This window comes from Odontesthes bonariensis, chromosome 2 (assembly GCF_027942865.1).
Source record: "Odontesthes bonariensis isolate fOdoBon6 chromosome 2, fOdoBon6.hap1, whole genome shotgun sequence".
NCBI lineage: Eukaryota > Metazoa > Chordata > Actinopteri > Atheriniformes > Atherinopsidae > Odontesthes > Odontesthes bonariensis.
In genome coordinates, this window is record NC_134507.1 from 1,288,860 (window position 1) to 1,303,470 (window position 14,611).

At 43.3% G+C, this 14,611-nt stretch overlaps 1 protein-coding gene across 1 annotated transcript in view; it reads left to right on the forward strand.

The window, feature by feature from the left end:
• Positions 1-723: 723 nt before the first annotated feature.
• LOC142388561 (multimerin-2-like) overlaps positions 724-14,611 on the forward strand; it is a 32,576-nt gene continuing 18,688 nt past the window's right edge. The window contains exons 1-2 of the mRNA XM_075473970.1: positions 724-1,061; positions 13,921-14,027. Of these exons, the coding sequence (XP_075330085.1) occupies positions 739-1,061; positions 13,921-14,027 (430 nt within the window). The 5' untranslated portion in view covers positions 724-738. The remainder of the gene's footprint in view (positions 1,062-13,920; positions 14,028-14,611) is intronic.

Consider the following 14,611-nt stretch of genomic DNA (forward strand, 5'->3'; position numbering starts at 1 on the left):
GCAAAAAAGAGACAGAAATAGAAAAAAGAGACAGAAATAGAAAAAAGAGACAAAGGGACCAAATAAAGAACCACAATGCATTTGGGAACATGTTTAACTTTCATGGTGTTATCCGAACATTATGTCATGTCCATGGGGTTTCCCCATGTTTTGAGTTTTATCATGTTTTAATTTATTTCATGTCTTAGTTTTCTAGCTCATGTTTAGTTTTAGTTTTCTAGTCCAGGTATTATATTTAGTTTTGCCGTTGTCTCCCCCACAGTTTCTGTTTGCTCATCCACCTTCATTCACTTCACCTTTAGTTTGTCCTCAGCTGCACTCACTCACCAATCACCTCCTCAGTGTTTAGTTTCCAGGTTTCCCCGTGCACTTTGTTCAGATCCTGCACCTTCACGACGCCAAGCTAAGTTAAGTTCTCTCATGCATTACCAAGTCATGTTCTTTGTTTTGTTTTTTCATGGCCATGTTTTCTTCACCACAGTCTAGTTTCGCTTCATGTTAACCTTGTTTTTGAAAATGAATCTGTTTGCTTTTACTTCTACGCCTCGCACCCTCCCCTCTTTACACATCAGTGGCTGCAGTTTAGTGTTTTTTGTTTTTTTTTTGTGCTGTGACCCGTCAGCGTGAAACGGATCCTCAGAGGAAAACTGCTGGTTCTGAATCAACAGATAAACATTTGGGGGAGCTGATCCTGGAGGTGATTTAGATCCGTCAGAGGAGGGGCAGCAGGAGCCTAGGATGGGCCTGAGCCCAGCAGAGGAAACGGGGGCAGGACCTCCTCCGTCTCCGCCCTCCCACCCTGCGCCTCCCCCTTTAAAGGCAGCTGGGGGTCGGGCAGGACCTCCAGAGGACCACAGAGCAGACATGAGAGCGGTGGGGGAACTGGTGCTGGTGCTGGGCTTACTGGTGAGCGCTCACTGTGAGGTGAGGGCACGAGACCCTGAGGTGGAGGAGGAGGGGGAGCTGGGAGGAGGAGCAGAGGCCAGAGGGATCCAACACCACCCCGGGGTGACGGAGACCCCCCTGGAGGGGCAGAAGGGGAACTACCCAGCCCGGAGTGGGTGAGTCCAGACAGCTCAGGCTTCACTTTCTGCCTTTTATCAGCCGGGCTCCTCTGAGGAGAGCTCCAGCAATCAATCAATCATTAATCAATAAAACGTATAGAAACACCTCGAGCAGCCTGAACCTGAACATCCACCACTTTTTAAATGATATGACAATAAATGAGTCAATTAATTATTCTTTATTGTTTTACTGAGGTAAAAATGACACATTATCCTTCTTTAATGTAACACTCAGCCTCCAACATCTGCGTTTATTGAGCTAAGTTTATCATTTTCAGCCCTTTTTTAATTATTTTTCATCTCTTTGATAATGTTACATCCCTCTGAAGGGATTTTGTGTTTCTTTGTTATAATTTTTTAGTCACTTTTTATCCACTTTGTGTTTGTTTTGAGCCACTTTCAGGCATTTTCTGTCACTCTGTGTTTATTTTGCATTTCCGTTGTCATATTTATTGGTGCCAATGCCGACTGCATTAGACACACATATTACTCTTGTGTATAGTTAATATTATTTTTCCGTTTCCGCCCTATATTTTGACGGCTAACTAGTCTAACACCGATGGTCCGACTGACATAAAAAGCACACCGCTGCGTGCGCATCGATCGGGAATGATGTGCTGTTCCGTTTGGCTCTCATTAGACGAAAGGAATTCTGGCAAAGTGGGAAAAATGTGGATGGGAAAATGCATTGGAAAAACACTTAACGAGCCAAAAATGCCAAAAACTGCCCTATTTTAGAGGCCTTATAACTCAGCCATAAACCATAACACAGACCTCATTCAAAGTTTATGTGACAGGAGACTCTCAGCTTTAACTGAACCAAAGGGTTTGTTGATACATTATACAGCTTTGACACAACGGCAGATTCAGTTTTAGGAAGACTACATCTCAGCCGAGGTGTCTCGCTCACTCTGTTTCTCACTCTAAATTCAGTACTGCACCAATTCCTCGAACGAATGTCTCTCATGTCCAAAATATCTACCCGATCTGGACAAAATTTACTTCAAAACGTAGGCATTTTTGTCCTCTTTCACCCAAAGTCATCCTCATTGAGCTCTGACACACAGATTTATCACAAATCACCTCTAAGCGCAGAGAGTCGACCCTCCGGCTGACATTCTGCCCATTATAAACGCCTAAAGTCATAAAATTCAGGTGAAAAATTATTTTAAAACTGCCATAAAAAACGAGCCAGACATAGTAGCCGAATGGAAATTACACCGCTGGCTTCTGCCGTCTCTTGGGGCGCTGACGGTTCAAGAATTATTCAGATACGACTTTTACTTTCCGAACAGCGACCGTTTGTTCGAGACAGTCGAGTGCAGTCAAAATTATAGTGCAATTTTAAGAAGCCATAGTGAGCGTACATGTCAGACACAGACGAGCCGCACCTGCTCCTGTTACCGGGGCAACGCCTTGTTGGCCTATTCTGTTCTGAGACTGCTTATGAGGGCCGAGCCAAGATGGCTGCCCTGTTATAACAGCTTCATGTTATAAATCTGATCTGCTTTACTCCTTTTTAAAGTGACAGTGAGGGGAAGTTTGAAAATACCCACAATCCAATGGGAAAATGCATTGAAACAGGACCTTGATAAAAATGACATAACTGTCTTCATCAGACCTGCCTTAGGAATTTTGGGCCTCACAGAGGCCAAAAAATGCCCAAAACTGCCCTATCTTGGAGGCCTTATACGACATCACACAGACCTCATTCAAAGTTTATGTGACAGGCGACTCTCGGCTTTAACTGAACTAAACGATTTGTCGATAGGGCGAGCAGCAGATTGGCACCCATTAAAATTTCTTCAGAAATTTTCTAGTTCATTTTCTTCTTCTAATTTGCATAATTGTTATAGATTTACTTCTCTTCGTTGTAATTTTGAGTTTTGTGCTTCCTTTAAGGCATTCTGCACCTCTACATGATTCTGTGAAATCAAAATGAAAAATACTTTTTATATTTTATATATAATTGTAATTTTATTCCATTATGTTTTACATTTTTAATCTTTGAAAAATATTTCTTTTGTCACATTTCATTCAAATTGAATAACTTTTTGTCAATTTACGAGAACTTTTAACTCATTTTGTGTCCGTTTTTATCTCTTTTGTAGTTTTGTGTCACTCACTCTTAACTTTTATGGGTCTTTTTGTGAAGATTTTGCACATTTTAGTGGTTTTGAATATTTCTTTTTTTTGTCTTTACGGCTATTTTGTTCACTTTTCTGAGTTTCATAACTTTTTTCCACACAGTATCAGGACATAATAAAATCACCAGCAGGTGTTAAAAGTCAGTGAATCCAACCTGTGAAAAACTAAGTGAACCCTCTGATCCAGCAGCAGTTAGTTGAAGTAATGGTTGTGTTGAAGACAAGATGAATAAGAGTTGCACTGATTAGTAAAAATTATATGAAAAAGAATTACAGGGTTATGTCTGTAAGGCAGAGTGTGACGATGGGTCTGAGGGTCAGAGGTCAAACATTTGTTTGGTGGACCATGTGGCTGCCCTGGCAGCTCCTGGCAGACCTTCTCTGAGGCTTTTAAGACACTTGGCAGAGCCTTTTTTCTCAGCTGCAGCCGTTCCCAAACCACCGGATTCCCACGAGTCGGGACTCTCTGCGGTAAGAGGACGTCAGGTGGTGTTCGGATAGATTTCAGCTCCTGAGGGTTCTCAGGGAGTAAAGGCTCATGTTGTGCTCCTGCGTCGTCCATGTGAGCTGAAGCTACTGAAGCTCCTCTTTCTGGTTGTTTGTGTACCGAAGGTCCTCCTCCTGGAGCCCATAATCAGTTCTTTCTTTAGTTTTTTGTGTGTTCAGGGCCACGTTGTTGTAGATTTAATAAGCTGCATTTATCACCGTTTTGAACCATCTGCAGTGATTTAATTTGAAATGTTTTTCTTTCTTTTTGCATTTCTTAAGATTTTATTTTTGCCTATTTTTCATCATTTTAATCTCTGCAGTTACTTTCCTGTTCAGTTGTTATTTATTGGCTGTATTTTTAAATAGATTTTTAGTCGTTTTAATCCCATGTTTGTGGTTATTTCACATCCCTGTTGGAGGTGTTTCTGACTGACTGACAGTTGGGCTTTTAGGGCAGTACTCCACAGAAAAAGTTTGTTCCGCGTCTCTTTGTAGCCGTTCCGTGTCTCTTCGTAGTTGTTTCGTGTCTCTTTGTAGTCGTTTCGTGTCTCTATTTAGACGTTCCGCGTCTCTTTGTAGTTGGTGTGGCCTGCCACCCCACCGTAGAAAAGGCAAAGAGGTTTTTGGCTCTGAGCTTTAAGCACACGCTGGCTCGGTGATCAGCTTAATGTCAGGTGAATGGACAGACTTCAGCTGCTTGTGGAAGATGATACATGTTCCAGTGTAATCTGCATTTTGAGCAAAAGTTATTTAAGCTATTTTTTTTTAAGGACCTAAAAAAGATTCCTCCAGACTGTAAATATGAGCACCGTGGTCTTAAATAGCAGCCGGATTAGGGAAATGAGTCTGCTGAGGAGCAGTCGTGTGCAGGAAAACCCGGAGAACTGAAAAACTTTGGCACTATGACACCTTCCCACAGGGTTGTGTTGGGACCTTTTCAGATTGCACAACAGCCACATCTGGGCCAAACATGTGACAAACAGTTGTTTTGTGCTGACGCTACATCTCTGTTTATCATATTTGTACATCTGTGGTTTCTTTTTGTGACTTTCCGGCTAAATTTATTGGTTGTTCAGCATATTTTTTTCAGTTGTTTTGCCCTGAATGGATATTTTACATCCTGTCAGGTGATGTTCTTCATGTCTTGGTTGTAATTTTATCACTTTGGGACTGTGGCTGTGTTCAAAACTACATACTTTCATACTACATACTTACATACTACATACTTCCATACTACATACTCATCGATCAGACAGTATGCAGAGCGTTTACCCACAATGCATTTCGCTCCTGCCCGAGCTGAAATCAGCCGGCCTGAAGCTGATTTCTCTTAAGCTCTAAACTCTGTAAACTTTAGCAACATTTGAAACATTTTCAGGAGAGAAAGTAGTCGTTTAGATCCCCAACGTGTTGAAAACCTGACAAAATACCGGCTGTTTACAATTTTGTTCCCACGAATTCGGCGCTACTAAAGCTAGCCGCAGTGAGCAACACACTTCCTGTTATTTTCACAAAATAAAATACCCGTTGCCTTTTATCATAGGGAAAGCCATTAGCATACAATTGGTGCTTTTGTTTTGAAAACAGGAAGTGAACCTACCCTCGTTGTAGCTAGCTTGAAACTGCCGTTTTGACAGGAAATGACGATCGGCGACGTCACGTTACGTTGCATCTTGGGTAGTTTGAGTATGAGTAGTAACCTCATGATGCATACCCAACATTTAGGAGAATCTAGTATGCATCCGGGAACTTCTGCTTACTCAAACTCAAAAAGTTAGAATGAGTAGTAGAAGAAGTATGCGGTTTGGAACACAGCCATAGTTTGTTTTATCGTAACGTTACAGCCGGGTTTGATGCAACGTTCCCTCCCCTCTGGGGTAACTTAAGTTCAGGCTGATGATGCTGATGTTTCCCTTCTGGTATCAGTCACATCTCATCAGATCTGACGTTGCAGATGTGGACGATGTTCTCAGAGCACTTTTTAAATGTTTCACCTTCTGTGACGAACAGACTAAATAAGAAGATTAAATGTCTCGGTGGGTGATATTTTTACCCTCATCCATACTTTATGCTACAGATTCCCTGATTAAAAATGAGTCCTGAGGGCTCTTAGCAAAACAACTCTCCATTAGCGCCCCCCCCCCACACACACTTTAAACGCTGCTTTAATGACAGCGTCACTAACCGGGCTCTTTGTGCTTAATGGGAAGCAGGTTTCCAGAGTTTCTTTGGTTTCTGTAGCTGCAGTTTTATCTCCAGAGGCTGAGGGCTGATTGGAGGCTGGGGGGGGGGGGGGGGGGGGTTATTTACATGCTTCAGAGGTCAGCAGGTAGTTAAGCACTGATGGATTACAAGTGGAAAAGTTTGTTTTACTGAAAGTAGAAATGATGAAACGGAGATTTATTGATTTATTTTTTGCTGTTTTCAGTTAAAAATGAATTAAATGTCTAATTCTGAGGTTTTTTTTTTTTTAAAAGCTTGGTGAGACCGGTTCACCTCCAGTTTGAGCTGCAGGTGTGAGGAAGAGGAGTGTTTAAGCTAAATAACGTGCAGATAACAGAGAAAACATCTGCTCATTCAGCCGCTAACAGCTGGCGGATGAAAGAACGACACACGGCCTCCAAAATAAAGACGTTAGGTTCTGTTATCAGAGGGCTGATGGTGCGGGTGGATGAATTCTGCTGAATCTGAGCAGCTGGAGGCCAAAGAAAACAGCAGGAACTCAGGAGTGAACCCGGAGAAGCTCAAACAACCACGAAGAGGCACAAATGTTTATCAGGAGAAAGGCCGCCATGATGATGATGGAGGAGGAGCCTGAGGAAGAAGCATCCTGATGCATCTAAAAACTACAGGAGAGAAAGTCTGAACAGAATGTCTCAGCTCACGTTTCCAGGAAGTTTTCTGCAGATAATTCTGAGTTAATTTCTTCTGATTTGCATTATTGTTATATATTTACTTCTCTTCTTTGTAATTTAGTGAGTTTTGTGCTTCCTTTATGGCATTCTGCACCTCTGCATGATTCTGTGAAATCAAAATGAAAAATACTTTTTATATTTTATATATAATTCTAATTTCTTTGTAATTTTATTCCTTTATCTTGTTTTACATTTTTAATCTTTTAAATATATATTTTTGTCACATTTTATTCAAATTGAATAACTTTTTGCGACTTTGAGAACTTTTAACTAATTTTGTGTCCGTTTTTTTTATCTCTTTACGGCTATTTTGTTCACTTTTCTCTGAGTTTCATAACTTTTTTTCAGTATCAGGACATATTAAAATCATCAGCAGGTGTTAAAAGTCAAGGAATCTAACCTGATATGTGACATATCACACTGTCTCATTATTTATGGAACAAAAACTGAGACAAAACCCAGAAGCAGTGTGTGAAAAACTAAGTGAACCCTCTGATCCAGCAGCAGTGATTTGAAGTCATGGTTTTCTGTGACGTTATCAGTCACATGGTTGTGTTGATAACACATTTATAAGATAAATAAGAGTTGCACTGATTAGTAAAAATGATATCAAAAAGGATTACAGGGTTGTGTCTGTAAGGCAGAGTTCAATGTGACGATTGGAGGAGAGAAAGTCTGAACAGAATGTCTCAGCGCACGTTTCCAGGAAGTTTTCTGCAGATGATTCTGAGCTTCCTGTCAGAACCGAACCGGCCGGTCGCTCTGTGTTGTGACAGCTTCCTCCAGTTTCTGACCTCCTGCAGCCTCATTATTCAGACTCTGAACCCACAGACCTCGGCTTGTTTTCTTCTGGTTCTCCCAGGATGAGTCGAGGTTTCAGCCTGAAACACAAAGAGCAGCTAACAGTGACGGTTTGACGCAGCACAGCTGCATCAGATTTACAAAACACAAAGATTTCAGGATGTTTGGCCCAAAGTGAGACGTCCTGTTTGAACAACCTGATGCCTCCTCCGACTGAAATGACTGACAGAACTAAATTAAACCACATGAGCAGCTGTTTGTGTTGGACAGGAGGGAAGAGAAGGGGAAACTCCCTCCGTCTGAATCTGAACTGCGGTCGTTCTAAATGCTTTCAGTTTGTTACTATTGAAGGAGGATGACCCCGAAAGGATGCAAAATCACTGCGAAGGAATGCAAAATCACTGCAAAAGGATACAAAATCACTGCGAAGGAATGCAAAATCACTGCAAAAGGATTCAAAGTCACTGCAAAAGGATGCAAAATCACTGCGAAAGGATGCAAAATCACTGCAAAAGGATGCAAAATCACTGCGAAAGGATGCAAAATCACTGCAAAAGGATGCAAAATCACTGCGAAAGGATGCAAAATCACTGCAAAAGGATGCAAAATCACTGCGAAAGGATGCAAAATCACTGCAAAAGGATGCAAAGTCACTGCGAAGGAATGCAAAATCACTGCAAAAGGATTCAAAGTCACTGCAAAAGGATGCAAAATCACTGCGAAAGGATGCAAAATCACTGCAAAAGGATGCAAAATCACTGCGAAAGGATGCAAAATCACTGCAAAAGGATGCAAAGTCACTGTGAAGGAATACAAAATCACTGCAAAAGGATGCAAAGTCACTGCGTAGGAATACAAAATCACTGCGAAAGGATGCAAAATCACTGTGAAAGGATGCAAAGTCACTGTGAAGGAATACAAAATCACTGCAAAAGGATGCAAAGTCACTGCGAAAGGATGCAAAGTCACTGAAGGAATACAAAATCACTGCAAAAGGATGCAAAGTCACTGCGTAGGAATACAAAATCACTGCAAAAGGATGCAAAATCACTGCGAAAGGATGCAAAATCACTGCAAAAGGATGCAAAGTCACTGCGTAGGAATACAAAATCACTGCAAAAGGATACAAAATCACTGCAAAAGGATGCAAAGTCACTGCAAAAGGATGCAAAGTCACTGCGAAGGAATGCAAAATCACTGCAAAAGGATGCAAAATCACTGCAAAAGGATGCAAAATCACTGCGTAGGAATACAAAGTCACTGCAAAAGGATGCAAAAACATTCAGAGATGCAAATTAAGCGTGTACAAGAGGAAGCAAAATGACCAAAAAGTGACAGAACAAAACAAACTACATAAATATAAAGCTGCAAAAAAAGTCGACGCAGAAAAGCCCAGAACGTTTTATATCGACTCTAAATGACCTCACTGTGAACTACAAAATAATGCAAAAATGGCAAATAATGAATTAAAAAGGACAGAAAATGACTAAAACGTATGACAGCCGGCCACCGAGACGTATAAAATGACCACAAAGAGATTCAGGCGTCATCAGAAGTCAAAACAAGGCAGAGATTAAATGAACAAAGATCCTCTCTCCTCGTTCTCTCATCTCTGACCAAATGGACTCCAGTTTCTCAGTGCATTCTGGGAAATGCAGGTTATCAGCAGAATTGGGAAATGACCACCAGCTGGATGCATTGTACTGCGGATCTGCCAGGAGTCTAATTATCCTCTTCAGCACATTGATTTGGACACTTTTTCAGTCTTCCTGCCCTCTGAGAGATGGAAACAAGAAAAAAATGTTTATTAAAAATGACCATTAAGACAATAAAGGACAGCAAACTGTTTCTAAAGGAGAAACAATCTGAGGAACGAGCAGCCAAACGGCACCAAGGAGCCGATTGGGGAAACGTGGAGTTGAACTCGGCTGGTGCCAGAGGTCAGCTGACAGGAAGTGCTGAGATAAACAGTCACACATCAGCATCAGAGGGAACAATGTGCAGGCAGAGAGGTCGACCAATAAACACAAAGTAAACAAACACAACATTCCCGTCACACAGCAGCTCCCGGCTGAGTAAAGACCGAATGAGTCGGAGCCAGAGGTGGGCAGAGCAGCCAAAAACTGTACTAAAGTAAAAGTACTGTTACTTCAGAATAATATGACTCCAGTAAAAGTAAAAAGTATTCATCCAAATAATTACTTGAGTAAGAGTAAAAAAGTGCTCGGTGAAAAAACTACTCAAGTACTGAGTAACTGTTGAGTAACGTCTGATTTATTTGTTAACACAAGCATTCAATCAGACAGACAAAAATACTAAATAATCATCTTTTTCTTTTATTTTTGTGTTTCTTTTTGTGACTCTTGGTGGCTGTTTTTTTGCCAAGCTGTTGTTGCTTTATGTCTCTGTTCTTTGTGGTTGTTGCACCCCTCTGTGGTCATTTTCTGTGTTAGACATCAGTTGTGGTTTTTTACTGCATTTTTTTTAGGTCACTTTGAGTCTTAAATTTATTCTTTTATTTATTCAAACAAGTCAAGTGAAATAAGGCAGCAGTCATAGAGAGAAACAATGATTTAGTTATTAATCAGACAGACAAAAATACTAAATAATCATCTTTAGGCAAATTAGAGTTCATCCAATTGATAAAATGAATTCGTTAATTACCATCCATCCATCCATTATCTTCCGCTGGTCCGGGGATCGGGTCGCGGGGGCAGCAGCTTGAGCAAAGAGACCAGACGTCCCTGTCCCCGGCCACTTCCTCCAGCTCTTCTGGGGGGACCCCGAGGCGTTCCCAGGCCAGCCGAGAGACAGAGTCTCTCCAACGTGTCCTGGGTCTTCCCCGGGGCCTCCTCCCAGTGGGACGGGCCCGGAACACCTCACCGGGGAGGCGTCCAGGAGGCATCCTAACCAGATGCCCGAGGAGGCATCCTAACCAGATGCCCCAGGAGGCATCCCAACCAGATGCCCCAGGAGGCATCCTAACCAGGTGCCCCAGGAGGCATCCTAACCAGGTGCCCCAGGAGGCATCCTAACCAGATGCCCCAGGAGGCATCCCAACCAGATGCCCCAGGAGGCATCCTAACCAGGTGCCCCAGGAGGCATCCTAACCAGATGCCCCAGGAGGCATCCTAACCAGGTGCCCCAGGAGGCATCCTAACCAGGTGCCCCAGGAGGCATCCTAACCAGGTGCCCCAGGAGGCATCCTAACCAGGTGCCCCAGGAGGCATCCCAACCAGATGCCCCAGGAGGCATCCTAACCAGATGCCCCAGGAGGCATCCTAACCAGGTGCCCCAGGAGGCCTCCCAACCAGGTGCCCCAGGAGGCATCCTAACCAGGTGCCCCAGGAGGCATCCTAACCAGGTGCCCCAGGAGGCCTCCCAACCAGGTGCCCCAGGAGGCATCCTAACCAGATGACCGAGCTTCTCACCCTATCTCTAAGGGAGAGCCCAGACACCCTGCGGAGGAAACTCATTTCGGCCGCTTGTATTCGCGATCTCGTTCTTTCGGTCACTACCCACAGCTCGTGACCATAGGTGAGGGTAGGAACATAGATTAACCGGTAAATTGAGAGCTTGGCCTTCTGGCTCAGCTCCTTCTTCACCACGACGGGCCGGTGCAGAGCCCGCATCACTGCAGACGCCGCACCGATCCGTCTGTCAATCTCCTGTTCCATTCGTCCCTCACTCGTGAACAAGACCCCGAGATACTTGAACTCCTCCACTTGGGGAAGGATCTCATTCCCGACCCGGAGAGAGCATTCCACCCGTTACACATCGTTAATTACAAAATAGCTTAAATTAAAATAATCCAGGTAAATTCAAGGACTTCAATAAAAAATAAGGGAGACTTAGGAAATGTGTAAAACATATGTAACCCATATGTAACCTAAAAAACAAACATTCACCTATCCATGGGGGGAAAACGAGTTTAGGAAACTTAGCGCTACATGTTTCCTCAAGTTAGATGTTGAGTTTCTGCTGAAATGTGCGTTTGTTTTGGTTGACACAGAAGACACATAATGTAGCTGCTGTTTCTCACTCTTTGTAAGGTAAACATGCTTTCAGTATGAGGCCTCGTCTGCGTCTTCATTTCCCACCGTTGGTTCTGACATTTTTCATCTGTTTCTTTCTTTGTTTGCTACGACTGCTAATGCTAAAGCTAACCCGTCCCGCCGCTGAGATTGAGTATAGTCACGTGACCAGACTGCACGGCTGCGTCTGATTGGTGGAACACAGTCAGGTGGTAGAGCCTTTGGCGGAAGTCTCTGGCTGTGTTCCAAACCGCATACTACATACTACATACTCATGGATCAGACAGAATGCAGAGCGTTTACCCACAATGCATTTGGCTCCTGCCCGAGCTGAAATCAGCCGGCCTGAAGCTGATTTCCCTTAAGCTCTAAACTCTGTAAACTTTAGCAACATTTGAAACATTTTCAGGTGAGAAAGTAGTCGTTTAGATCCCCAACGTGTTGAAAACCTGACAAAATACCGGCTGTTTACAATTTTGTTCCCACGAATTCGGCGCTACACAAGCTAGCCGCAGTGAGCTAACGCACTTCCTGTTATTTTCACAAAATAAAATACCCGTTGCCTTTTATCATAGGGAAAGCCATTACCATACAATTGGTGCTTTTGTTTTGAAAACAGGAAGTGAACCTACCCTCGTTGTAGCTAGCTTGAAACTGCTGTTTTGACAGGAAATGACGATCGGCGACGTTACGTTGCATCTTGGGTAGTTTGAGTATGAGTAGTGACCTCATGATGCATACCCAACATTTCGGAGAATCTAGTATGCATCCGGGAACTTCTCGCTTACTCAAACTCGCTTACTAACTCAGAAAGTTAGTAGGAGTAGTAGGAGAAGTATGAGAACACGCCCCATGTACAGAGGCTATAGTCCTCGCTGCAGCTGGCCCCGGTTCGAGTCCCGCATCGGACGGCATCCTGTTCTGCGTGTTGTTCCCCCTCTCTCTGCCCCCTGCTTCCTGTCTCTCTGAACTTTCCATTAAAGGCACAAAAGCCCCCCAAAAAAACAGAATTAATGCGCAATAAAATATTTATCGGCGTTAAATGATTAACGAGTTAACTCGCCCTAATAATTACATTTTCCTTTTAAAGAACATGATAAATGACTAAAGGAACAGCCTGCAGAATAAATGACCTCGGGTGCAATCCAACCATCAAACTGTCACAGTTTCCAAAGAAAGCCGAAAGTCTGAAACGCAGGAATGAATTCAGCTGAAAAAGACCAAAAGCTGCTGAGTTCAGAGCCCAGAACTGATCCAGCAGCAGTTTATTCCGCTGCTCTCTCTGAAAACATCATCTTTAGATTAAATTCTCCTCTTTTTCCCGTGTGAGCCTCAGCTGGAGGGTCTTTGAAACGAAACCCGAGACTCTGTTTTCTGTCTCATCAGGAGTTTTATCTGTGTCATTAGCTCAGCGAGTGAATCATCGTTCCCTCCGGTGGTCTGACTGCGAAACAATCTGTGAAAAAATCTGTGGGATCTGAACCGGTTTGTGGAGAAAAGTGTGTCTGAGGAGTAGGGATGGGAATTGATAAGATTTTTACGATTCCAATTCCATTTTCGATTCTGCTTAACGATTCGGTTCTTTGTCGGTTCCCTTATCGATTCTCATTTGGATAAAAAGGACAACAAACCGGTCGATTAGCATCAACTTTGTTTAGTTTAGAAGTAACACGAGTCATGACCACACAAACCCAACAACGGTGAGGTCCACATTGGTCTATCCTGGCCTGGGTAATTTAACTCTTCCTGCTCTGGTGAAAGGAGAAGCTGGAGGTAGAGGTGAACTGGGGGTAGTACCACCAGCCTCTGGCTCTGAGCCAGTCAGGCTCTGTCTCTCATGATTTCATCTAAATGTAATGCCTGAGAAGGCATTCATTTAACCTTAACCGTTACTAACAGCAGCTTTTACAATGAGGCAAATGGAGCTAACATGATAGGCAGTGTTTGTTAGTTAGTTACCTGCAGTGTTAGCCGAGGACATGCTAACGTTGCTAACGTTGCTGCTGGGTTCAGATTCACCAACGTTAGTCCGGAGCAGATCGAAACGCAACATTCATTCATAGTTATTGCATGTTGGTAGTATTTCCTCCCTTTGGTGAAACATTCACTTTGCAAGTTGCCCTGTTGTCGTCCTTTTTAGGGATGTGTAACCAAACTTTCGAGCGTTTGTACCGCTTGGGCGCCATGTTTACTGTTGGCTGCTGGCTGCACTGGACTCGCCACGCAACGCTGCGTGGTGACGTCATTTGCGCCCACTGGAATCGATAAGGGAATCGTTTGCAAAATCGACAAACGAGTCCAAGGAATTGAAACACTGGGAACCGGTTCTCAACAAGAACCGGTTTTCCATTCCCATCCCTACTGAGGGGGACGGACGGTGTGGTCCTACTGTGAAACAATCTGTGGGATCTGAACAGGCTTGTGGAGAAAAGTGTCTGAGGAAGACGGTGACGGCTCCGTGTGTTTGCAGGTCCAAGCTGTCCACGCGGTCGGTCTACGGCCACGACCAGAACATCCTGTCCTGCCTGCTGTGGCGCTGCTGCCCGGGACACCTGGGGAAACACTGTGAGGACGCAGGTGGGTCGGCAGCATCTGTCAGCAGGACGTTCCTCTGAGAACCACTGACTCATTAACTGAGTCAGGAGGAAAACGGGGATCCAAAATGTCAAGATATTTCAGCATTTGTTTGTGTAAAGTCGACGGTACACCAGAGGTGTGAGCAGCATGGCATGTGTGGGGGGGCAGTTAGCTCATCTGGGGGGGCAAAAAACAATACCTGAAAAAAATCGGTGGAAAACCACTACTACAACTTCAAGTATTATTATAATAATAATTCAATTCGGTAATGAAAATATGGTCACACTAGCATAAATCATGACCGTCAATTTTAAATTTAAATTTTAAATTTTAATTAACATGTTCCACATTCTCCATTGAGGGTTTGAATTCAAGTAGATACTCGGGGCGAGACATCCAGCCAACTCCAGCTATTTATTACCTTAATTAAGTCTATATTTCAGATCATTATATACAACAAAAACATCCCAAAATGTGAAAATCGCCCTTTTTTTTTCAGCAGCAAGGGGTTAAGCTTATGGGGGGGGGGACACGATAACAAAAAATAAATAAAGCTATAAACTTTGCAGATTTATGCTTTTTTT